Genomic DNA, 24,814 nt, shown 5'->3' with positions numbered 1-24,814 from the left:
ATGACTAGGCCGAGTCTTTGAGAGATTGGCCAAGTCTGTAGAGATGACTCGGACTAGGGCCTTTCCAAATCCCTAGTCCTAGCCTTATTTTTTAACCTCACCTTGAAGAGATGGCTGGGGCCTCAATTGCATCCAACGGTTGTTGATTCCAAGGCCTCGGCAGTGTAGGGATTGAAGGGCAGGGATTCGTTCTCCATTGTCCCCTCTCTGCCACATGATTGGATTACTTTCATCTCTATCAAGTGCACCCGAAAGACGAAATTTGTAAAGCATAATACGGCAATTCTTGAAAAAATAAGCTTTGTTACATTCAGCCAATCTTCATTCTCATGTATTAGTCCAATATTTGTGTTTGGAGGATTTTATTTTGTTTTTTAGGTAGTTCAGTTTTTAAGAATTAAACTTGAGATGCAGCACTGCTAAGTGTTAGCTGTTAACCATTCAAGCACATACCCAATTCCAGTCTCCGGAGGATTTTTAATATGAAGATCAGATAATCGTCGTAACATTAGCAACTATATAGATTTGGAAAAAGTTTATACAAGGTTGCAACCTTAAAATGTAAAATTAACGTGCACCTCAAACAGCCCATCATAAAAAGTTGTATTGATGGTGGAAAACTATCTAATTGATCATCTCGACCTCGAGATGTATGAATATGAAAAGATAAAACGATTTTGAGTCCTAAAAATAGTGTATATTGCAACGCATTATCTGAACCGTTTACATTCAAGATTTTCAAATATTTATATCAATGTTAAAAAAATTGAGTCGACCAAGATACCTTGGACCTGGCCGAGACGAGTTAATCAACCAAGACGAGTTAATCAGCCGAGACGAGTTAATCAGGTGAGTCCATCTCTTTTTTCTTTTTTTTCTAAAAAAAATGAAAAAAATAATAGTTATATATGTACAAGTGCCTTTTTTTTTACAAACACAATAAGCAATGTCTTGCTGGTTGTCACGCCTTGTATTAAAATACCCCGTCATAAGAGGTCTCTATACAAGTTTGCAGTAATATTACACTTAAAGCTTAAAAATATTGTGTACAACTAACAAGCTTAAAAATGTTGTGTACAACTAACTCGGCCAAAACTCGTCTCGCCCATGGGCTGAGGTCGAGTTACTCGGTCGAATTTTAAAATGCTGATTTATATAATTATATATCTACTTGATATATAATTAAAGATAAAAATAGATTCTCAAACCATCTTGAGAATTTTATACTAAAATTTATATTTATAATAAAATTTGGAAGTGCGCCTTAAGGTTGCAAACCACACCCTTTAAATTTTAATAATAGGAAATGACTTTTGTTGAATGGATAATTTAATAATTAAAATAACTTAAAATGTATCACTAACCATACTTCTTACTATTTTTTAATCTGGCAGCTCGGGCTCCCCATTTTTATTAAGGCGCTATCCGTTATTGGATCAAATGTACGGTTGCCAGAGGAAACGGAATAGATGTGTAATATACGCCTGCGAGAGCACGCTAAGCCGAGTGCCACGCGCTTCCCTACTTTTGTCTCCCTTCTCCAGTTTTCTTCACTTGGTCTGTCCCTCCTCCATCCTCCTCCATGTCTTATCTATGTTCCCTCTTTAACAATGTAGAGAGAGAGAGATTGTAGAGAGAGAGAAACAGAGAGAATGTAGAGAGAGAGATTACTGTGAAAGCACACGAATTCAAACATGGTCACTTCTCCCCCCACACAACCTCATATCTCTTCTCACTCTCTATCTTCCCCACTTCCCCTTCATTCCCTGCATATTCTCTCTCATCACTCTCTCTCTTCCACATCTCTTTCTCAAACCCCACCCTCACCCAACAAGCTTCCACTCCAATCTCATACCCAACAATCACACCCAAATAAACGCATTCCAATTCAGCAAATCAAGGCCCATCATATCCATGCTCATCTCCTCAAAACTGGCCAAATTTTCAGTCCCTACAATGGCAACTCTCTCATACATGAATACATGCAATCGGGCCTCACATTGCAGGCACGTCGGGTGTTCGATGAAATGCCCCAAAGGAATATAGTTTCTTGGACCTCTGCAATTTCAGGCTATACCCGTAATGGCAAGCCTGATCAAGCCTTGGCTCTCTTCTTCCTCATGCTGAATTCTGGTTTTTATCCGAATGAATTCGGTTTTGGAAGCCTCCTCAGAGCTTGTGTAGAGGCTCGCCAGTTTAAAACTGGGCACCAATTGCACGGGCTCATCGAAAAATCAGGATTGGGTTTGAATGTTTTTGTGGGTAGTGCTCTAATTGTTTTGTACTCTCGATCCATGTACTTAGCCAAGGCGTGTCGTGTGCTCAATAGAATGGAGGCTGGAGATACGTTTGCTTGGACCTCCATGATTGTGGGGTACTCGAATGGTGGGTTCTCTTTGGAGGCCCTCGAGCTCTTCTCTCAAATGATCGAATCAGAGGTTAGGCCATCAGAGTTCACTTTCACTAGTGTTCTTAAGGCCTGTGCATCCATGGAGGCTGTGAAACTGGGTTCCCAAGCCCATGGTTACGCTATAAAATTGGGTTTCGAAGATAATTATGCAGTAAGAGTCTCTCTCGCTGATCTATATGCAAAGTGTGGCGACATGTTAAAAGCTCTTATTCTCTATGATCGGGCCCCTCATGTAGATGTAGTTTTATGTACAGTGATTATAGGTGGGTATGCTCAAATTGGGGATTCTGATAAATCCATGGAGATCTTTGTTGAGATGCTGAATTTGGGGTTGCTTCCTAATGCTTTTACTTTGGCAAGCATGATCGTGGCATGCTCCAATAGCCATAGAGCTCATGGTCCTGCAATTCATGGCCATGCCATCAAATCCAATTGTGATTCAATACTTCATGTTGAGGGGGCTCTTGTGCACATGTATGCCAAGATGGGCAAGATGGAAGATGCATGTAGAGTCTTCAAAAACATGATGCATAAAGATGATGTATCGTGTTCATCAATTCTAACTGGATTTTCCCGTAATGGATATGATGCAGACGCCATTGAATTTTATTGCAAGCTCCACAGGTCTGGTGTGAAACCTGATGCTTTCTCTTTAGCAAGTGTTATAAGCTCATGTGCCAAGCTCTCTGACCATGTTTATGGACGGCAACACCATGCCCAAGTCATGAAACATGGTCATGTGTCAGATACGTTTGTGGCTGGCACTCTTGTGGACATGTACGCAAAGAGTGGATTCATAGAGGAAGCTCGTCAGATTTTCGATGACGTTCCAGTGAGAGATCGAGTATTGTGGAGTGCTATGGTTGATGGGTATGCAGAACATGGAATGGGAAAGAAGGCTTTAAGAGTGTTTGATGACATGATAGAAGGTGGCGTTCGCCCAAATGAGGTAACATTTGTTAGTGTACTATACGCATGCAGTCATGCTGGTCTAGTGACAGAAGGCATTCGATACTTCGACACCATGTTCTCTGATCATGGAATTGAGCCTGTTATGCACCATTATGCATGCGTTGTTGACCTCTTAGGCCGAGCAGGTAGGTTGGATGACGCTTTGGACTTCATAACCAGAATGCCTATGCAACCAAATGCATTGGTTTGGAGGGCTTTGCTTGGTTCTTGCAGGATTCACAATAATCTCGAAATGGGTTTATTTGCTGCCGAAAATGTCCTCAAATTGGAACCAGAAGACGATGCCACCTATGTACTTCTCTCCAACATGTACGCCATTTCAGGTAGATGGGATAAGGTGACTACAGTAAGAGAAAAGATGAGAGACAGTGGCATAAAGAAAATGCCTGGACTTAGTTGGATCGAGATTGGGAGGGTTACGCATGTGTTTGGGTCTCGAGATGAATCACACCCACAAAAGAAGCCGATTTACGAAAAACTTGATGAACTGATTGATTCGATAAAAGTAGCAGGGTATGTTCCACAAACAAGTCATGCCCTTCATAATGTGGATGATGAAGAGAGGGAAGGATTCCTTTGCCACCATAGCGAGAGAATTGCTGTGGCTTTCGGCCTTCTGAGCACATGCGATGGAAGTCCGATACAAATATTTAAGAACCTTAGGGTGTGTGGTGACTGCCATGATGCTCTCAAATACATGTCTTTGGTTACTTGCAGGAAAATCACTGTGAGAGATGTTAGTAGATTCCATCATTTTGCAGCGGGTGATTGTTCTTGTGGAGACTTTTGGTAGTTGGTAAAAGGGCTGATAAACTAACCTAATCACTTTGTCATTGTCTTCTGCCGCATCTAAGTTAAAACACACGTACCCGAATGCCCGTCCACACATCCCATTGATTTGTTTGTGCAGGGTCTGTTTTGATAGACCAGCAAGGCACCATTTGAATTCCCAACCAAATTGCAATTTGAGCCTATTTGAAGTTTTCTCACTAGTAATTTGACCTCAGGGAATGTTTGATTCGCAAACTTGAACTGATTCCTGATGGCAATTGGGCTCCTGAATTATAGTTTTTTTAAAAAGAACTTGGACATGTTTTTCAAAAAATTCAATTTGGCTCTCCCTCTCTCTTTCTCTCTCTCCACCACTACTAATATACCATTACCATACCACCACCACTATTGGTGCCTAGCCCCCTCTACCACCGCCGCATAGTGGCCACCACCACTACCAATGCCTAGCAGCCACCATCACCTTACCACTACTACCACTACTGCACGACCACCACCACTCTACCATCTCCACTGCCGCCTACCCTCAACCACCACCACCTTTACTGCTCCAGCATTATTGCCACTGCCACCACCAGCATCACCACCACCACCTCTGTCTCCACCGCTATCATGACTGGCCAAATTTGAGCTCTTTGGCCATAGGAATTTTGAGTTGTGGCCACAAGAAGAAAAGTTGAATGTTGTTGGAAACTTGTTCGTCATTGGTAGACCACGCCCACATTGTGCACTTCTCATCAAAGTTTGTGAACCTTTGGTGGTCTGTTAACAGTTGCTATAGAAATGTCGCTTCCCCACGGCGGGTTGACCCCAAATTTGAAACTTAAGCTTCTGAGCTTGTGCTTTTCTTCTATAAGTGTTTCAACACATTTGACGGCCGATATCTTATAGCTCTTTTGTAAATTTGGGCCTGTTGAGAGGGTTATACCCAATCTAGGCTCTTGAGAAAGAGATAAAAAAGGTTTGATACAGGCCATTCATTCTCTAATTGAGCTCAAATTTAGGATTTTGGACTTGTGTCATTTTGCGCCTTTCCATCGTGAAAGTTTTGGACCATTTGGCTACAGATTATACACGGCTCCTTTGTTTCTGAGGGCCGACTTATGCACCCATTTGGGCTTTCAACTTTATTGGTCAAATTTTGAAAATCTATTGTAAGATCACGTAACATTTGGAGGGTAACAACCTTAGATTATTAAGATCCTCATATTATAGTTTTGAGCAGGTTTGACCATAGTCTCTTCTAGGCCACCCGATTGCCATCTTGAGCATACAACTAGCTCGTATTTCCTTCATTCATAACCTAGGGCTTCATCTCATCATCTTAAAGGGATCGGCAAATTTTGAGCCTAATTTAAGGTTGCTTTCCTCAATTCCACCCAGTTTTGGTGATTTTTGGAATTTCAGCTGTTATTGTATTGCATGTTTATTTGGCTGATCGTCCCAATAGATTTTACTTGGAGGGCAACCGTTTCAACTTATTTCTTATCTTTTTTTTGTTAGGTCGACAAAAAGACCCTTTGAAAAGCCATAAATCCAAGGTTTCACCTCCTCGGGACTCTAGTTCGGTAGTATGATTCATGTCCACAACTACCCCTTGGTGGTTTGTGGTACTTTAAGACAGCCCCAAACAAACACCTAGAATGCCTTAGCCTAAGGCATGCAGTTCAAGACCACATTCACGAAGGCGTTATACACGTTACATAGATGACTCGGCCTACGACCACCCATACTAGGAAGTGGGCATCACTAACCCTCTCCTCGACACCATGATCTGTTTGAAAAAAACAACCCAACCATTCTAATAACGGTGCAGTTGACATACGGATGCATCCGTAGCTGTAGAGGTAAGGTGCGCCTTCAAATTTTTGTATGGTATATAATTTTGATGTAAAATATTCTTAGGATTATCTTAAAATCTATTTTTATATGTAATTATAAAATTTTAAATTTAAAAAATGGTTAAAATCAAGTAGATTTATAAACATGTGAAACTATTGAAAATTGACGGTATAGATAGTATGTTGTAAAATGCACTATTTCTGGGACTTAAAATCTTTTTGTTTTTCATGGTCATACATCTCGATATCGAGATGATCAATCAAAGGGTTTTTCAACATTAAAACTACCTTTTCCGATGGATTTTTGAGGTGCATCCGTAGCTCTACATTATAAGGTTGCAACCTTATATAAACTTTTCGACAAAGATTACTTACAAGTGGTACTGTTACAATAATTATTGCTTCAAGAAAAAATAAAGGTAAAACTAACAAATCCAAGATCTTAAAACCTTGATGCCATTAGACTAATTATTTTTAAACAAAGAAAATAATAAGTACTTCTCTCATGCTTAGAAATGTAAAGACAATATAATTGAAAAGGAAAGAAATAAAAAAAAGAATGCCGGAGATTACCTCAACCGGGCTTATTACACCTCACACCAAGTTAACACCATCCGATGGCGGGGGATTAACAATCAACCTTCAATCTCAATGGGAAAGCAAGTTTCAAGGCAAACCCTCTAATGGAACTATGAACTCCTCATGCTTACAAAATTCGAACTTAGGTACAAACCCGTAAAACCTAGTTCAATCAAGATAGAATCTACTTGCAACTACCCAACCCTTATGTTCATCAAGGCAAGATGAGAGGGAGATATAACACCATCTAGGTAGGGCGTTCCCCCTTTGTATGGTCTAGAGAGAGAATTCTAGGGTTGGAGCGTGCCCCTTATTCTTATCAAAGAGAGAGAAATAGTTAGAGAGAATAGAGAAATTGGTGTGTAGAGAATTATGGGCAATGGGTCATCTTTTTATAGTGCAAAAAATAGGATAAGGGTTTATTAAGATTTCTATGACTTGCCTCTTCTTGTGGCTTGAATATGGACTGTTGATCATGAGTGACTTGTGGGGTGAGAGATTTGAGCCTTCCATGCCATAGATGGGCTATCAACATGCTATGGAAGGTTGTAGAACATTTATCACCCTGTTTCCTTTACCGATTATCCTATCAATATAAATTAAATAAGATAATATTAATCATAAAATTGTGCTTTATCCAAGGTATGCATAAGTTTTATCAAGCTTTTAAATATTCATTCAAATCTTCCTCAAGCCAAATCACCTTTCCAAATATCATAATAACTTTTTCCAAGCCAAAGTTATTACTCATATCAATTCAACACTATTAAATAGGAAAACCCTTAAAAGTGGGGCGTGCACTCATGAGGTGGCCAATTTAGGCCATGGTGGGCCTATGTGCACAATGGGCCCCGATGCTATTTCTAAATATTTAAAATTAATAAATATTCGAATTAATTTGAATATTTAAAACATTGAAAAATCAATATTTCCATTTTTCTATCCAGAGATCTAAAAAAATTTAAATAAAAAATCTAAGATCATATCATCATAAAATAAACACAAATAAATTCATTAGATTGGATAATGATCCATATGGTCTAGGAATAAACATTTTTTGGGGGCACTCCACCTTCAATCGTGGACTACGGTCCACACTTGTTTTATCAACCGACATAGTATTTTTCGTGACCCACAGTCTATGCAGGGGCTCATTAGTGGGTACCTACAGTCTATGAAATCCCAATTTATGGATTTCATGTTTTGCCCTAGAGACGTGTCAAGGTCATCTGGACCTGATGCGATGACAGCTCCTACGGTGCATAGGGGTATCTCTCGCACGTACATAAGCTTCATCCTAAAAGGTAGTTTGCTTTCTCGAAACGACTATCATTATGCATGTTGTGTGGTGTATATAGATACGGCTTTGGCCCCCGTATCAGAAGCCCACCTTCACACACAATGGTCACACGGTCCCTCTGCTTACTCATCCTGACATACTATGACCTCATCAAGGGATGACCTATTAGAACCCTTTATCGAATAGTTTTTTATACCTAAGTAACATAAGTTTTTCCCAACCGACTAACCTAGACCGTCAAGCATAGCTCGGTATCAACAAATGTTATTTGCTTAGTATGGTCCATAAGGGACCACACTCCCACTAAGTTCATGTTCCATTATATCAGATGTTTCATTACAAGCACTAATAAGGCCTTTAATGACCACACTCACCCAACATCTCCCACTTGACCTTTGAAGGTCTTACATTCTCTCTTCCTCACTTTCTCTCATCCCTATCTCTCTCACATGTATTGCAAAAACATTAGGGGTGATCCCTTTTGTTAGAGGATTTACAATCATCAAATCTGTGAATATATAGCTAATCTCGATTTCTCTTAGTCTCACCTCACTCCTCAAGTGACAGAAATATGGTTTTATGTGCTTGAATTTCTTATGAAAACATAGCTTATTTGATATGTAAATTGCTACCGTGTTATAGCATAAAATCCTTACTCTCTCACAACGCATGGGATAAAAAATAAGTTGATTAATAAACTTCTTAATCCATACGGCCTCCTTGGCAGCTAAACAACATGCCACGTATTCAGCCTCCATGTTGGACAATGCCACCACATCTTGTTTCTTTGAGTTCCTATAAACTGCACCCCCTCCAAGCATAAACACATATCTAGATGTGGCCTTCACATCATCTAGATCCGCAAGATAGCTTGTATTTGAATACCCCCCAATTGCTATTTCAGTTGCTCCTTTGTACATAAGCGCATAGTTCATGGTCTCTTTTAAATATCTGAGGATTCTCTTAACCGCCTTCCACTACTCCTCTCCAGTATTGCATTGGAATCAACTAACCATGCTCATGAAGAAAGATGAATCAGGCTTTGTTCCCATTAGGACATATATCAGGGATCCAACTATGCTCCTATAAGGCATTCTCTCTATGGCTCTTATATCAATATATTTAGTAGGACACATCTTATTATTAAGCTTTGTCTTTTTGGCTATTGGGTAGACATGGGCTTACACTTATCTATATCAAACTTTTCCAATATCCTTTTGCAGTGGGTTGTCTGGGAAAGTTGGATAGTTCTATCTTTTCTGTTTCTTATTATATTGATACCCAACGCATATGAAGCTTCTCTAAGATCCTTCATGTCAAAGTGTTGTACAAAAAAAGTTTTAGTCTCTACTACTAGGGCAATTGAGCTACTAACAATTAGCATATCATTCGCATACAAGGAAATGAAAGCCACATCACTCCCACTGACATTTTGATAGATAAAGTAGTCTTCATTATTCGTAGAGAACCCCACAAAGGTTAGGGTCTCTTAAAATTTTATGTAACACTGATGCAATGCTTGTTTTAGGCCATAGAGGGATTTGTTAAGCTTACACACTAGGTTTCCCTTTCATTTTTCCTCAAATCGCTCGGGTTGACTCATGTAGATTTCTTATTCTAAATCTCCATTTAGGAAGGCTGTTTTGATATCCATCTGATGAACCTCAAAATCAAAATGGGCTGCTATTGTTATTAGGATTCTGATGGATGGAAATTCAACAATTAGGGAAAATGTCTCATGATAATCTATCCATTCTTTTTGGGTTAATCCTTTTGCAATTAGCTTAGCTTTGTATTTTTCTACTTTCCCTTCCAAGTTTAACTTCTTCTTGAAAATCCACTTATATCCTATGGCCTTACGTTTCTGAGATCGTGACACTAATTCCAAAATATGGTTTTGGCTAATATAAGCATATTCATCCTTTATGACTTCTATCCAATACTCTTTTTTAAGACAAGACAAGGTTTCATGGTAGGTTTTGAGGTTCAGAATCTGGATCATCCCCAATTCTATCATAGTGTTCCCCCAGGTAGACATAGTCTTTTAGGTTAAAAGGTGGTCTACTACTTCAGTCTCTTTGACTCGGTTCAAATTCAGGCTCAAGTCTATTTGAAGTTTCAGATTCGGGTTCTCGAAGCACATCCTTATTTCTTGCGACCTCAAAGAGGTCGACTTGTTTGTGACTCAATTTTGCTTCAAGGAATTCTTCCTCGAAGAAATGAGCATCATAACTCTTAATAACCGCCCGGTTTCAAGGTTGTAGAATCGATACCCCTTACTATAGTCTGGGTAACCAATAAAAATGGTCTTTATAGTTTTTGGTTGAAATTTGATCTTATTTTGGTGTAGGATTAAGAATTGGGCTGAGCAGCCCCAAACATTTAGATGCGCAAGGGAGGAAGCATGACCGGTGAATATTTCATAAGGAGTATGTAGGATGGCTTTTTTGGGAGTCCGATTAAGGATATAAAATGCCGTCAACACGGCTTCTCCCCAAAAATCTAAGGAGAGCATAACGTGCTCCACTATACTCCTTACCATTTCAACCAAGGTTCTATTTCATCTCCAACACTGTTTTATTCAAGAGTATAAGGCATGATATATTGATAGATGATTCCGTTTTCAATACAAAATTCTTTGAAAAGTTCGGATGAATATTCCCCCCTCTAATGGTTCTAAGGATTTTGATTTTTAAGTAAGTTTGATTTTATACCTTGGCTTTATATACTTTAAACGTTTCTAAGGCTTTGAATTTTGTGTATATAAGATACACATGGCCATATCAAGAGTGGCATCTGTAAAAGTGATGAAATATCTTTTGTAGTTTTTAGTAGCAACATTCAAAGGACCACATATGTCACTATAATTGATTTCTAAAATGTTAGTAGCTCTTTTTGCCCCGATTTTTCCTTGTTAGTTTTCCTTGCACGCAAGACTCACACACTTTCGATAAATCACCCTCATAATTTTGAAAAATACTATCCTTTTTCAATCTTTCTATTCTTTTGTAATTATTGTGTCCTAACCTCATATGCCATAGGGTAGTATCCAAATCATTAGGGGATGAGACATAAGCAAGTTTTTCTTTTATTTCAATAGTAAATAAACTATCTACAAGAAGTCTAGTCATAACAATATTATCACCCATTTTGACTACCAGCTTCTCTTCAATGCAAGTGGTCACTAATCCCGCTAGAGCCATATTGAAAACCGAAACCAAGCACTTCTTTATATCGGGAGCATAACGTACTTACTTTAAGATCAAGACGCTCACACTCTTCAATTTAAGCTCAAAATCCTTAACTCCAAGGATATCGATCTTTTGGTTTTCTCCCATATAGATATGTTGATATCTCAGCCCGATGAGAGTAAAAGTGCGAAAGTCTTCTTTGGTGTTTGAGACATGAGCCGTAGCTTCTAAGTTAAGATACCAAGAAGCTCTCATGGGGGGCCTACTGGACCCATTTTGTTTTCATGGGGGGGACCACTATGTGACCCTTGTGGCACACCACTTTTAGTGGGGCCACCAGGGTCACTGCCCACTTTGTGGAGGCTTCCTATTTTCATGAAGCTAAGCGCCACTTTTAGTGGCGGGTTATGAGGGAGCCACACCCCACTTTTAACAAAATCTACTTTTTGTAGAATAAAGCCCCGACGCTACTCTTTGAGGGGGCAATGAGGGTCGTACCAACCCCATGAGATCGCATTTGGTTTTGATTTCAAATTTGAAGATATCCCTTAAGATATGGGAGTTAGTTATTTGAAATTAAAAATATATTTTGAAATATTCAATTGGTTAAAGAAATATAAATTTATCGATTACATACAAAGTATATGATATTTAAGAATATCTCTTATTTGATGGGATAAGGGCCTAGGAACTGAATGATAAGGTTCTTCTCGTTCCTTTTGAACATGATGGCTGATCTGAGGAATAGATGGCTCAGATCTCTCACCTCATAGGTCTCCAAGATCAAAAGATCAGATCAAATTTTGTTGATGGCTATCTCTATGGAACCTTATCCCTTAAGAAACCTAATAAATAGGGGCATCTGCTCCCATTTTCTGCACGCCTCTCTTTCTTCTCTCTTCCTGCTTTCTTTCTAGGGGACATGCCCCACTCTAGGCTCTCTTCTTCTCTCTCCTAAATATTCTCTTTCTTATAAATTAAGTTGTAAGGGGTGGCATGCCCCACCTAGGTAGAGAAAGTGGTACACTCTACTTATACTCAGGTTGAGATTTATTTTATTGAGGTTCCTAAGCTCTCAGGAGATGGCCAAAACTTTCCAGATTTGAGATTGATTTTTTTATCCACGTGCCATTGGAGGAGGAGACCCAGTGTAGGGCGTTTGAAAGACCGGTTGAAGTAATCTTCTGGCATTCTTATTTTTATTCATATAGTGCGTTATTTCGCAGTTTTGCTTTCCTCTTCTCTTTATTTAATAAAGTTTATTGTTTTTAGTGGCAGCAAGTGATGACCGTTTTATTTTTTCTTTTGAGTTAAAATAAGTGTAGATGATCATTGTAAGTGTTCTAGTCGGTGCAAAAAAAAAAGTGTGTACTGTACTAAATCACCCTAGTCCTACTTTCACTAATCACAGCGAGTAGTGTTTGTGGTCTGCTCCTTCTTCGAATCGGGGCTTCATGTGCGTCTAGATAAATAGCTTCTCTCTTTGTATCTGATTCTTGCACTTTGGATCAAAGAACAACAAAGTTAGTGGCTTATTCCTTACACTTTGGATCAAAGAACAACAAAGTTAGTGGCTTATTCCTTACACTTTGGATCAAAGAACAACAAAGTTAGTGGCTTATTCCTTACACTTTGGATCAAAGAACAACGAAGTTAGTGGCTTATTCCTTAACTGATAGCAGATAACTGCAGTCACTTCTATCTCTCTATTTCGTCCTCTTTTTCTTACTAGTAAGTGGGGCTTATATAGACATAATGAGTTGGTAATCATTAAAACTCATGATCCTCATCCAAACCATTGACCACTTATCTTTTTCTTCTATAATTCGAATCGAGACATCTATCTTTATTCGAATTCAATTGCAGTTGTAGGTGGCTTTGATGATAACTTTGTGCTTCATTGGTCTTTATCTTATTTGGTATTTGAATTTGAATGCATGGCTACCGAGATTGTACAAGATATCGCATAAGAAAATTAAGAAATTAAGTTATTCTTATCCATCGTCAGTCAGTTTGTTGCATATTGTATTGACATATCTTCGTATTTCTTTTGCCCCTTGTTAATGACGTGTCTTTTGACCATAAAATTTGGAGATATAGTAGATGACTAAGAGATGAACATAATAGTTCAAGCCCCACTTCGAATGGGTCACGGATGAGAGAGATATGATCCGCTGAAGTTGAACCTTCTCTGTTGTAAATTACAACAAAAAAAAAATCAAAGGGTTGCGGGTACGATCGCTTCCACCATTGGGAATTATAAACCCTGGGGACATGATAATCATGTGGAGGGGCTACAACACACAAAGATTCTTTGTATATTAGGAGATACTATCCACTGTCGGTTAAGCTTTCTAAATAATATTTATGACAATTGTTGCAGAGCTTTCTGCTTTCTCTTAGGAGAATGATATGGTGCTGCACTCTTAAGGGTGATGGGGCATCTATTTAGCAGTCTAATGGTCCAAGTCTCACGAAAAAATTCCTCGTAGATGTAGAAAAATCTCAATTTTGGTAACCTGGGGTCGTCGTGGCTATTTTCTAACACACGGTGTATATGACCTATCTTCACTGTCGATGAATACAGATGATGGCTTAAACCACCTCCAAATGATGTGAAACCTTGAGGTGAGAGATATAATTATTCAAATATAAATTCTCGAAAGTTTCAGACCAATCCCAAACATCAAGTTTGAGGGCGTTAGTCAAGGCATATCTTGACTGATAATGAATACATATGATGGGCTAAACTACCTCCAAATGATGTAGAACGTCAAGGTGAGGAATATAATGCCTCAAATATGAATTCCCAAAGGTTTTGAACCAATTGCAAACGTCACATTTCGGGGCATTGGTCAAGGCATATCTTGACTGCCAATGAATACGGATGATGGGTTAAGCCAATTTCGAATGATGTCCAACTTGTATAATTCTTGGACTAGAGGCGTATGAATCCTCATGTAATATATCTGTAAGGATACACCTTATTGTGATATCATATGGTGAGGTTTCCTTTATGCATCGTTTGTCAAACGTTTTATCCTTGGTAGGCAATGGATTTAAAAGAGTTATCGCATTGAATCAAACTCCTCCAATATCATATGGAGAGGCATATATGGGCCATGAAAGTATATGTATCCCACAGTTGGCTTGATGGTATCTTATGATCAATCATTAGTCAGGATACATATATGTGACCGACGATCAATAAAAAAGTATATTGTACCGCATTAGATTTCTCCAATATCATGTGGAGAGGAATTTATTAGCCTCAGAAGTATATGTATCGTAGAATATGTCTCGAATTGAGATGGTTTGACATCTTCTATCATCAATCATTAGTCAAGATGCATACACTTAACCGATATCCGATTGGAAATCATGTCGTACTGCATCAAATTCCTCCAATATCATGTGGAGAGACGTTTATTGGCCTTAGGAGTATATATATTCTAGAATCTGTCTAGAACTGAGATGATTTGACACCTCCCGCTATCATAGGTCGTCAACCAGGTTATATATGGGATGACCGACGAACATGACTCTAAAAGCATATTGGAACCTTCATATGACATTGGGAGCATCGGGAGCATATCTTTACAAATATCACATCGGGAGGATATCTTTACAAATATCTTCAAAAATTGTGCTCCTTGAGTTTGCATAGTTTATCCACTGTTTGTTAATACATCAATCTGAGGTCGGTAAAACACTTGTTTGATCATGCTTTCAATTCATTGGCACACTTACCAAAATGTATTCAATCTCCTATAATGACTAAAAATACGCCTAACAAAGTAATTCCAAAAGTCCAAAAAAAACAAGGTTCAAGTGGAGTGATTCAAAATGGGATTCAATGGGAATTCATCAATCACCGTTGATGAAATACAGACCTAGAAGCAAGAGAAATCCAATGTGACCAAGATTAGGACCTCTTGTATATCTAGAGAATAGGAAAGATGATCGCATTTCTAAAGAATTCGGCAACTTTCTTACCTAATCTTAAAGCAATATGTCACGAACAAGTACTGCCGATCTTCTAAAAGGGGTAGACTAAAAGAAAGCATTGCCTATAAGGGGCATCCATCAAACATCAAGGAGCCACACACATTCCAAGAAATCATCTTGACAACCAAGAAGTCAATCCATATGGTGGTCATTTTAAAAAAAATAAAAAAAAATAAGTAAATTTTTGGGCTAAACACCCAAAAGAGCACTAGTATAAAGAAAGAATAAAATATTGGGTAAACACTCAGAAGAACTCCATGATGCATAAACCATAAAGAAAAATAAAAAAATAAAAATAAGGCAAAGGAGAAAAGGCTCTGTCCAAAACTCCTCGATCAAAAGATGGTCAAAGTTTCAAGACAACACTAGTCCAGTGCCCAAACCAATCAAGCAAGCATTATATTGTTGGATCTCCTCAATCAAAAGACTCACAAAGCTTCATGACAACATCAATCACGTTGCCAAACCAATCAAGCATTAACCTGCCGGACCATACATGGGGGCTTCTCCAAGTAGATCCGAAGGGCCTCGATCCTTATGCAGCAGTAGTTGATAGAAGAAAAATAAAGGTGGAAATCCTAGGGGTCATTCAACGACCTCAAAGAACTCCTCTTTGGACTGCGATACAAGGATTAAACTTCAAGATAAAAAAAATACCCAATTTATTCTTAGTCCCGAAAATCCCAGTCATGGTTAGCTTAGCTTATAAAAACTAACTCATGCAAAATTCAAGTTTTGATTCCACCAAGAGGTCAAAATTGGTAAATCTATAAGACCCATCCAGGGGTGAGAGTATTTAAAAGCTTAATTTTAATTGATTCTTAAACAAGACATAAAGGGCAACTCATTTTTTAAAATTTAGCTTCCTGATAAGATTTTGGGTAAATAACAGTTCTCCAAATAAGCTAAAAATAAATATAAAATATAAAGAAATTCAAGTCCACCAAAAGGCATAAATGATGAAACTGTGTGATCCTTCCCCCTTTTCAAGGTTTTAAAAAAATTTGTTCTTGAACTTAACTTTCCAAAAGCTGTTTTCTAAAAAAAAATTCAAGTTCAATTATGGCCAATGGTTACGTGATCCTAAATTGCTACCTTCAAGTTTCAAGTCATCCATTGCCACATTAAATAAAACTACTTATTTCAAGTTCAAGACATCCATTGACATAAAACTGCATAGGTGAAGACTACATGGTCACATGAGCTTAAACTGTTGATCACTTTCATGTATTTCCATTATTGCAGGAGAAAAACAGAAGGCTCCATAGTTACACGAGTTGAAGCTCCAAACCATTTTCAAGTGCAAGAATATCTTTCGGTGCACCACAAAACTGCCTAGGTGAAGGCTCCATGGTTGCATGAGTTTAAACTGCTAACCATTTCAAGTTTTAAGTCTTTCAAATTTTCAAGTTCAAGTTCAGTTTTCAAATTTTCTAAAGTCTTGTCCTTGAAGTAACTTCAAGTTCAAGTTTTTCCACATTTCAAGCTCAAATTTATTTTTAAGTTTTCAAGTTCAAGTTTCAAACCTTCATCTAGGCTCAATCCCAACATGATTTCAAGTGTAGGATAATGGTTTTCGAACGCTTTAATCGCCTTTTTAAAACCTAGCACCAGTCTCTATTTCAAAATTGTCCCCATTTTTCAAACTATCCCTCAAAACATTTTTGAAAACAGAGTAAGACCAACCACCTGCAAATGATGATGTTGTATTACAAGATCATAAGGGAATTCTCAAGAACCCACAGCCCTCAACCATACTAGTTTAGTGATCCCTAGTACCCCACAAACCATAATCAATACACCCTAAGGAACATCATAAGAATGCCAGAGGAATCCACCACTAGGAAACCCTAGAATCTGCCTAATTGTATAGGGCCGGACCTTGCCTAATTAAACCTGAAAAGCATCCTAAAACTTCCCTAAATAGGCCTAAACCCAATCCCAAGAACCTAAACTAACCCTAATTAGGCCCATTAGCGGCCTGTTTTCAAGAGCTCAGACCTAGTTTAGAAAGACATGCCCCAAAACCGAAGATTTCCAAATCTAAAGAGCGAGGGAACCGTTGGTTGATCACAAAAGATCACACAAGTAATAACAATTGATTCAATATATTGCATATAAGGAAAGGGTTCTTAACTCTTCAAGTAAACAAAAAAAAAACCTGTGAGCTCATGACAAAAACCCTAGGTCTCGAAACCCCACTTCAAGTACAAGCTCTAAAATTTCCGGTTCAAGAATCCTTTCAAGATTAAGGAAAATGGTGCTTGTGCACTCTATCTGATTCGGCCCCAACTCTGAGTGAAATACACTAGTAAACTTTATGTTTAGACCCTATGTGGGCATTGTGGCAGTACACTTGTAAGTTTAAGGGTATAGAGAAATAAAATTGGGCAACAACCGTTGACCCTCTTGTATCTCGTATGTATTTGTTGCTTTGTGTGCTTGGTGCAATATAAGCATGAACTTCAATCCTGATTACGCTTGTGAAATAGGAGCGCTATGACTCCTGACCATTGAGGTAAATGAGCGTATAATTAGGGGTGTGGTTTCTATAAGAGGTTGCAACCTTAAACATTCCAATTAAGGCGCACCTCCAAATTTTATCATAACATGTAATTTTGTTATAAAAAATCTTAAGATTATCTCAATTCTATTTCATATCTAATTTTAAATTTGTAAATTTAAAAATAATTAAAATAACGTAGATCTATAAACATATGAAAATCTTGAAAATGAATGGTATAGATAATGTGCTGCAAGATACACTATTTTTAGGTCTCAAAATCTTTGTTTTTATTCATACATTTTGATGTTGAGATGATCAATTCAATATTAAAACAACCTTTTCCGATGGATTTTTGAGGTGCATCTTTAATTCTACATCTTAAGGTTGCAAGCTTATATAAACTTTCTCCTGTAATTAGAGATGGAGGATTTCTATCCTCACTTTTTTTTTGTCTTATTTATTTATTTATTTTATTTTATTTAAGGAAAAGAGCTGTACATTATTTGACCATTTACTTTCAGCACAAACATGTGACAACTCACAATCCCCTCTAGTCAGATTAAAAATTGAACAATTAGAGATGTATCAGAAATTTTAAAAACTTTATCCATTGGGCTTTGAGCTTGGGCAAGAACACATCCCCAACTACCCAATCAACGACTGTTATTGCATCCTCTTTGTACCAAAATAAGATTACGACAAATTGATCCATCTCTCGTAATGCCATCACATCCCAATGGCATTTGTGTCCTTAAATAATATATTTGAATAATTGGAGTGCCAAACACCTCATCAAGCCATTTGAGCCACTCACATGGTAATAGAATGGCAATGAAATAGCTTTCTCTATTTGGATAAAGAGAAGATATTTGAAAAGATGGGGATTTTGGAGAAGTTTGTAAGATTTCTCTCTCACTAATGTCCTCATCTTTTATTTAGAATCAGACAAAGAATAGGCATGGAAACCTTATATTAAGGATGAGAGGGGCTAAGGCTAATGGGGTAAGGGTCTAAAAGAGGGACCACTTCCCCAGCAACTTGGTTTATCCTGCACAAATAATTTCCATTAAAACTAAGAAATCAAGGACAATGACTTTTGGGAGTCATCTGAGGAGGGAAAAAGAGGCATTAAAGGAGAATAGCAAGTATTTAAAGGGACAATTTACTTAGGTCACAAGGACTCTAAGTCTAATTTTGAATTGGGTGGCTGTACCGGTGTATGATTAAACTTGAGTTCAAAAAATAGTTTTTCAAACTTTGTGACACCCAAACTGTTTAATTTGACATCTAATGGCAGGAGCATTGTGACCTTGTAACTAAGATAAATGGCCTCATAATGTAAAATCTCTTTATAATGATCTTAGTTTTTTAGTGAGAATGTAGTGATTCATGAGTTCAGGGTTCAAAAGACGAACCACTAATCGCGTATTTGTCAATCTAAAAATGTGATCCTAATCGATATTTGGATAGAATTAAAAGGGTGAGGTTTGCGTAAAGTTGCAACCTTAAACAATCAAAGTAATACGCACTTCCAAACTTTATCATGAGATCCAATTTTAGTGTTGAAATTTTTAGGATGGCCTCGAGAATCTATTTTAATAAATAATTATAAAATTTGGCATTTCAAAAATGATTCAAATCAATCAGATCTATAAATGCATGAAAATCTTCAAAATGATTCAAATCAATCAGATCTATAAATGCATGAAAATCTTCAAAATGAACGGTCTAGATAATGTATTGGAAGATGTATTTTTTTTGGGACTAGATTTTTTTTTTAATATCCATACATCACGATGTTGAGATGATCAATTAGATGGTATTTCAACATTAAAATAGCATTTTTCAATGGTTTTTTGATGTGCAACTTATGCTTATAATTTAAGGTATCAAGCTTATATAAACTTTTTTCAAATAAAAAGCCAACAGAAACAGGTGATTCTTGGCAATCTATAGAAATGATCATCCTCTTCCGGTGCAACGAAGGGCTTCTGATTCGACCCGACTCAACTAAATCTAAAAGACATGAAAATCAAATAGGTGAATTATTTGGAGGGACCGGCTCTCCTTCCCCACCGTCCAACCTAATCATTCAGAGGTGATAACCCTTCCCAATATTTCTACATTAACAGATGTATCATAGGGTTTGAGAGAGAACATTTATTCGTCTGCTAGAGAGAGAGAGAGAGAGAGTACACGGAACTTACAAACATTGTATTCAAATGTATTTGTAACTTTCCAGAGAGGGCCAAAGAGGGAGAGAGAGTCATTGCAACCGCTAACGGAAGGATAACGTGTCCGTCGGCAATCCCCGCAGTGGATAAGACGCCGTTTGGGCGAGCCACAAACGGCGTTAGCTTCCAGGTTATAGAGGTGTGTAGGAGAGAGAACCTGATGGGAAATCGAGAGCGCACGAGGAGAGAGAGAAAGGAGAATATATAATATAGGCAAAGTTGCCGTGAATCAGCGGGTGCAAGAGCCCGCTGACTCACCAACGGCCCTCTCATGGACGTTGTAAAAAAACTCGCACGTCTAAAATAGGTATAATTTTTTTAAAAAGTTATATTTTAAATATAAAACGCTTTATTTTTTATATATTTATAATAATATTTACTTTGATCTCTTAAAATTTTATTTTTAAGATAAATTTATATTTGTGAGGTGTGTATGAGGCCTAGATTTTATGAAAATAAAATAAAACCTCACCTCAAATCCTTATCCAAAATGCACTTTCGACTATCATAGCTCTAAAATCAATTTTTAATACTGACAATAAAATTTGAACACTTATTTTTAAGGCAAAATAGATGGCTTATATAATTTTTTGCAATATTACATTATTTCTAGAGCTTTAAATCCAATTTTTTTTCATAAACATAATGTTTTAAGTCTAGATGATGGGTTTTTCAATACTTGAGTTGCAATTTTCAGTGAGCTATGTGGTGAGGTTTTATATATTTTAATAAAACTGCAGCCATATCAAACCATTTTTCTAAATTTTTATATATACAGTATGGGTCGGCTGTCTCAAAGAAATCCCATCATATAAGCGCCCTCAAAGCGGTCACTGCGGGGCACGTAAAATGGGCAGAAGGCGCCTCGTCGAGCCTTACGTAGAAAGAATCATGGCCGTCGATCATGGATCGGACAGTGGCAGCTGTTTCGTGCTTGCTAGTGATAAATGGGGGTGCTGGGTGAATGGAGGGAGAAAAATGAAGCGATAAAAAATAAAAAAATTTAGGGGAAAAAAGGAGAGAGAGAGAGAGAGAGAGAGAGAGGGGCTTTAAGTTTCAAAAGGGTGAGGAAAGATGCAGATGCACAGGTGAAGGGAAAGCTTCTCTCTCTCCGTCTCTCTCTTTCTCTCTCTAAAGTTAAGAAGAATCGGAGGCAATTTTGGGGTGTCAATTAGTCTCAATCTCTCTCTACCAACTGCAAATCATCGCATTGTGGAGGCGTATTTTGATTCCTGTGAGGCTCTCTCCTCTCTCCTCTGGTTTGTTTCTCTCTCTAAAACTGCTAATTTTCACCCCAAGATTGAGTGAGAATGGTATTGTGCAATTTCAGGATAATATCAGTACATTTTGTCCGAATTTCTCCACCATTCGAGGATTTGGGTGCTGCAGAGTTTCAGATCTTGATGCAAGGTCTGAGAGACCAACAATCTTTGGAATTTTCTCTCTCTTCTCTGTCTTCTCACTCTTAATTTGTGTCTCTGATGAGAGAGAAACTGGGTTTTGCAGGGATGGAGAAGGAAAACAAGAATCACAGAGCTTGTAGGCCTCCGGAGACTGATTTCCTGTTACAGTGGGGTAACAGGAAGAGAATGAGATGCATTAAGATTCAGACAAAAGAAGGTGTTGCAGATAAAGATGGCCTCTCGAAGAAGACCACCATTCGGGTAGACAGACGAGTTGTGAGGGCTGACAAAGAATCGGCTCCATCAAGACCGTCTCTTTCTTGGAAACCCAATTCCCTTCATCACCAACCGAATCGCCTCCAAAGGTGAACTTTTACAGAAGAAAATAAAGAACTTCGATTTGCAGTCGGCCATGGCTGATAATCTCTCTCTAATATTTGGCCCTTTATGGCTCTTTCAGTTTTAGGGTCTCTCTTTTCTCTGAAATTTTGGTTCTTTTCCTCATTCGTTTTGGATTTGGCTTTCTCTCAAGTTAGTTTTTCTTACTCTTCCGTTTTGGTCTCTCTTCTACAGCTTTACATGGGTCTCTATTGTTTTGGGTTTTTGATCTCTCTCTCTCAAGTTGAATTTTTCTGGTTATTCCATTTTGGGTTGCGTCTCTCTTTCTCTGAAAATTTGGTTCTTTTTCTTATTAGAAAATTGGTTCTTTTCTTGCTCATTCGGGACTTCTGGTCTCTCTGCTCTCTAAACTTGGCTTTCCTTTTAGTTCAGTTTGGGCTTTCTCTTTCTTTACAGGGTTGGATTTTCGTTCTGTCTCCTATTTCTATGAAAACTATTTTTTTTTCCCTTCTGGCTCATCCGTTTTGGTTTTGGTATTATCTCCTTCCTCTCCAATCTTTGATTTTTTTTTTTCCTTCCATTTTGGGCTCTCCCTCTCTAAACTTGAGTTTTCCTTTATCTTCCATTTTGGTCTCTCTCTAAATCTTTCTCTCATATCTAATTTCAGGAACTCCGATACTGCAACTCTGAGATCGGCAGGGGCCGAAGCCATGGCCAGGCGTCGGAGCGATGAACGTCTCGTCCTCCTCGAAAGCTCAGACATGGCAGCAAAGGGAAGGAGCACTAGTGGCGCTGGAGCAGGAGGTGCTCCCTCCTCTTCTTCTCCAGAGAAAGAAGATCGATACTCCACCAGGGGAGCAGCAACAGGCTTCGCTTCTTCAACCGATGCTGGCGGCAACAATGGAAAGATCTGCTCCGAAAATGGAGATGGGTTTACTGAAAAGGCCTTTGTTTGGCCAAAGTTCATAATCGCCTTGTCCAGTAAGGAGAAGGAAGAAGATTTCATGGCGATGAAGGGGTGTAAGCTCCCTCCGAGACCAAAGAAGCGGGCCAAATTTATCCAGAAAAGCTTACTTGTAAGCCATCAAACTTTCTCTCTCTTGTTTCTTGTTCTTCACACTTTCTCTCTCTAATTTCTTGGGAATTCAGGGGATTTCATTTGATATTATTTTATCTCTCTTGTGCAGCTGGTTAGCCCCGGTGCTTGGCTGTGTGAGTTGTCTCAGGAGCGTTACGAAGTCAGAGAGAAGAAGAGCAACAAGAAGGTACTACTGTCTGATCTTTTTTTTGTTTTTTGACCAGATTCAAAGAAAAAACTCTTATTCTCTCTCTTGCATATTGGTGTTTGCTATCTATCTCTCTCTCTTATTTTCTCAAATTGGGTGTGTTCACTCTTTTGATCCTTTTTTATTCTCTCATATTGGGGTTTTCTCTCTCTAAAATGATCCTTTTTTTTTACCTCTCTCTCTCTCAAAACTTGGTCTCTCTGAAAATATGGTCCCTTTCCTCGCCCTTTCATATGGGTTCCACTCTCTTAAAATATGGGTATTTTGTTCATTCTCTCTCTAAAAATTCCTCGTTTAGGTCGCTTCTAAGAACCGGTCGCTTCTGGATGTTTTACATCATATGTCAACAAAATTTTGATTTTGGGGATCTGCTAATTGTGGGCGGTTTGCAGAGGCCGAGGGGGTTGAAGGCAATGGGTAACATGGAAAGCGACTCGGAATGAGAAGAATATCGAGTCGTGGTCCAGAGAAAGCGCGGCGAAGTTGATCGGGTCAGAGATGGAGAGAGAAAACGGAGATGCGATTTTGTGCGGATATGATTTAGGGTTAATCGGGCAGGGTTTCTGTCTCTAAATAATGCTGGGGGCGAGTGCGTGTATTCATTTGTATCGATGGTTATTATTCCAAAAGGTTTTAGGGCCGTGGAGTAAACGTGGAGAGACCTTGTAACCGACTCACACTCATTCACCTTGTAATTTCTCTCTCTCTATAAATGAGATTCATTTCTTTTGTTGAGTGCAAATAGAGAGAAGAGGGGCAGGGCGATCGCAACCAAAATTTCAATTTCGGGGGGTTTTTTTTAGAGAGAGAAAGGGAGTAACTTTCGGAGTCAACTATCTAGAGAGAGAGAGAGAACGCTTGTGGCTAAGAATTTGTTGATGGAAGGTGGAAAGTAACAGAGAAAGGGGGAATTAATTAATTAATTTGGACTTGTAGAGAGAGAGAGAGAGAGAGAGGGGGTGGTGCAGCGAACATTTGTTCTCCTCTCCGCTTCTTTTTTTGTTGTCAAAACTCGAAAGGGTGAGGGCTTCTTCACCTCTCTCTCGTCCTTCAAATAAAATTTCCTTCTGCTCGTTTCCGCCCGACACCTGGTCTTCGCTTTCGATGGATGTAACTTGTCACCAGGGCTGGCAATGGACCGAGCCCTATAGCAACAAGGTCAGGCCAGGACCTAATGCTGGCCCGAGCCCACCCTCATTCTCCCTCCCTCTCTCTCTCTCTCTGATACGGCGGCTTAACGTTTTGATGGTTTGATCCAATGGTTTAAAAAACGGATCGGTGACCTGGATCGGGTTTTCAAAAAACCGATTTGGATCGGCGAATCGACGATCCGGATCGGGAATCGGGTGAATCGGTCTGAATAAAGCTTAAAAAAATTTCGAAAAAATTATTAAAATTCATTATAAATATTGTTTTTTAAGAATTCAATAAAAAATGAGGGTACTCTATTAAGAATTTTTCATGTTTTTGAATGAATATGCGAATATTGATATGTTCTTTCCCTACATGAACCGCCATTCAGCATTTAATTACAGTATTTCGTGCTCATCCCTACACTGTTGCTGTTGGGATTCTATATGTGAATAATATGGCTTGGATAGGGTGGCTTCGGAATCATCATCTCTCTCATTTTCTCTTTGAATAATATGGATTAAAAAAAAAAAAAACAAATTTTCAAAAAAATCGATCATGGATTAAAAAAAAAATCACAAATTTTCAAAAAATTCTATCATGGATTACAAAAAAAAATTCGATCATGGATTAAAAAAAAAAAATCACAAATTTTCAAAAAATTCAATCATGGATTACATAAAATTCGATCATGGATTACATAAAATTCGATCATGGATTACATAAAATTCGATCATGGATTATATAAAATTCGATCATGGATTACATAAAATTCGATCATGGATTACAAAAAAAAACAAACAAAAAAAAATAAAAAATTCAATC

The 24,814-nt window shown here is 38.2% G+C and overlaps 2 protein-coding genes across 3 annotated transcripts; both read left to right on the top strand.

The window, feature by feature from the left end:
* Nucleotides 1-1,449: 1,449 nt before the first annotated feature.
* Nucleotides 1,450-5,184, top strand: LOC18448811 (pentatricopeptide repeat-containing protein At2g27610). Its single transcript, XM_011630523.3, has one exon. The coding sequence runs from the start codon at nucleotides 1,695-1,697 to the stop codon at nucleotides 4,173-4,175; it is 2,481 nt and encodes an 826-aa protein (XP_011628825.2). The 5' UTR covers nucleotides 1,450-1,694; the 3' UTR covers nucleotides 4,176-5,184.
* A 15,724-nt stretch (nucleotides 5,185-20,908) lies between these two features.
* On the top strand, nucleotides 20,909-23,600 carry LOC18448810 (uncharacterized). Of its 2 annotated transcripts, none has more exons than XM_006858865.4 (6): nucleotides 20,909-21,064; nucleotides 21,161-21,240; nucleotides 21,337-21,598; nucleotides 22,240-22,648; nucleotides 22,760-22,837; nucleotides 23,251-23,600. In XM_006858865.4, the coding sequence occupies exons 2-6, from the start codon at nucleotides 21,234-21,236 to the stop codon at nucleotides 23,299-23,301; spliced, it is 807 nt and encodes a 268-aa protein (XP_006858927.2). In that variant the 5' UTR covers nucleotides 20,909-21,064; nucleotides 21,161-21,233; the 3' UTR covers nucleotides 23,302-23,600. The 2 variants fall into 2 exon arrangements, with proteins under 2 accessions (XP_006858927.2, XP_088719416.1); XM_088863290.1 differs by having other exon boundaries at nucleotides 23,157-23,600.
* The last annotated feature ends 1,214 nt before the right edge of the window (nucleotides 23,601-24,814 follow it).

The sequence above is a fragment of the Amborella trichopoda genome, chromosome 3 (genome assembly GCF_054954075.1).
Source record: "Amborella trichopoda isolate Santa Cruz 75 chromosome 3, AtrichopodaSantaCruz75HAP2 v2.0, whole genome shotgun sequence".
NCBI classification, from domain to species: domain Eukaryota; kingdom Viridiplantae; phylum Streptophyta; class Magnoliopsida; order Amborellales; family Amborellaceae; genus Amborella; species Amborella trichopoda.
This window is presented reverse-complemented; position numbering and strand designations above follow the sequence as displayed.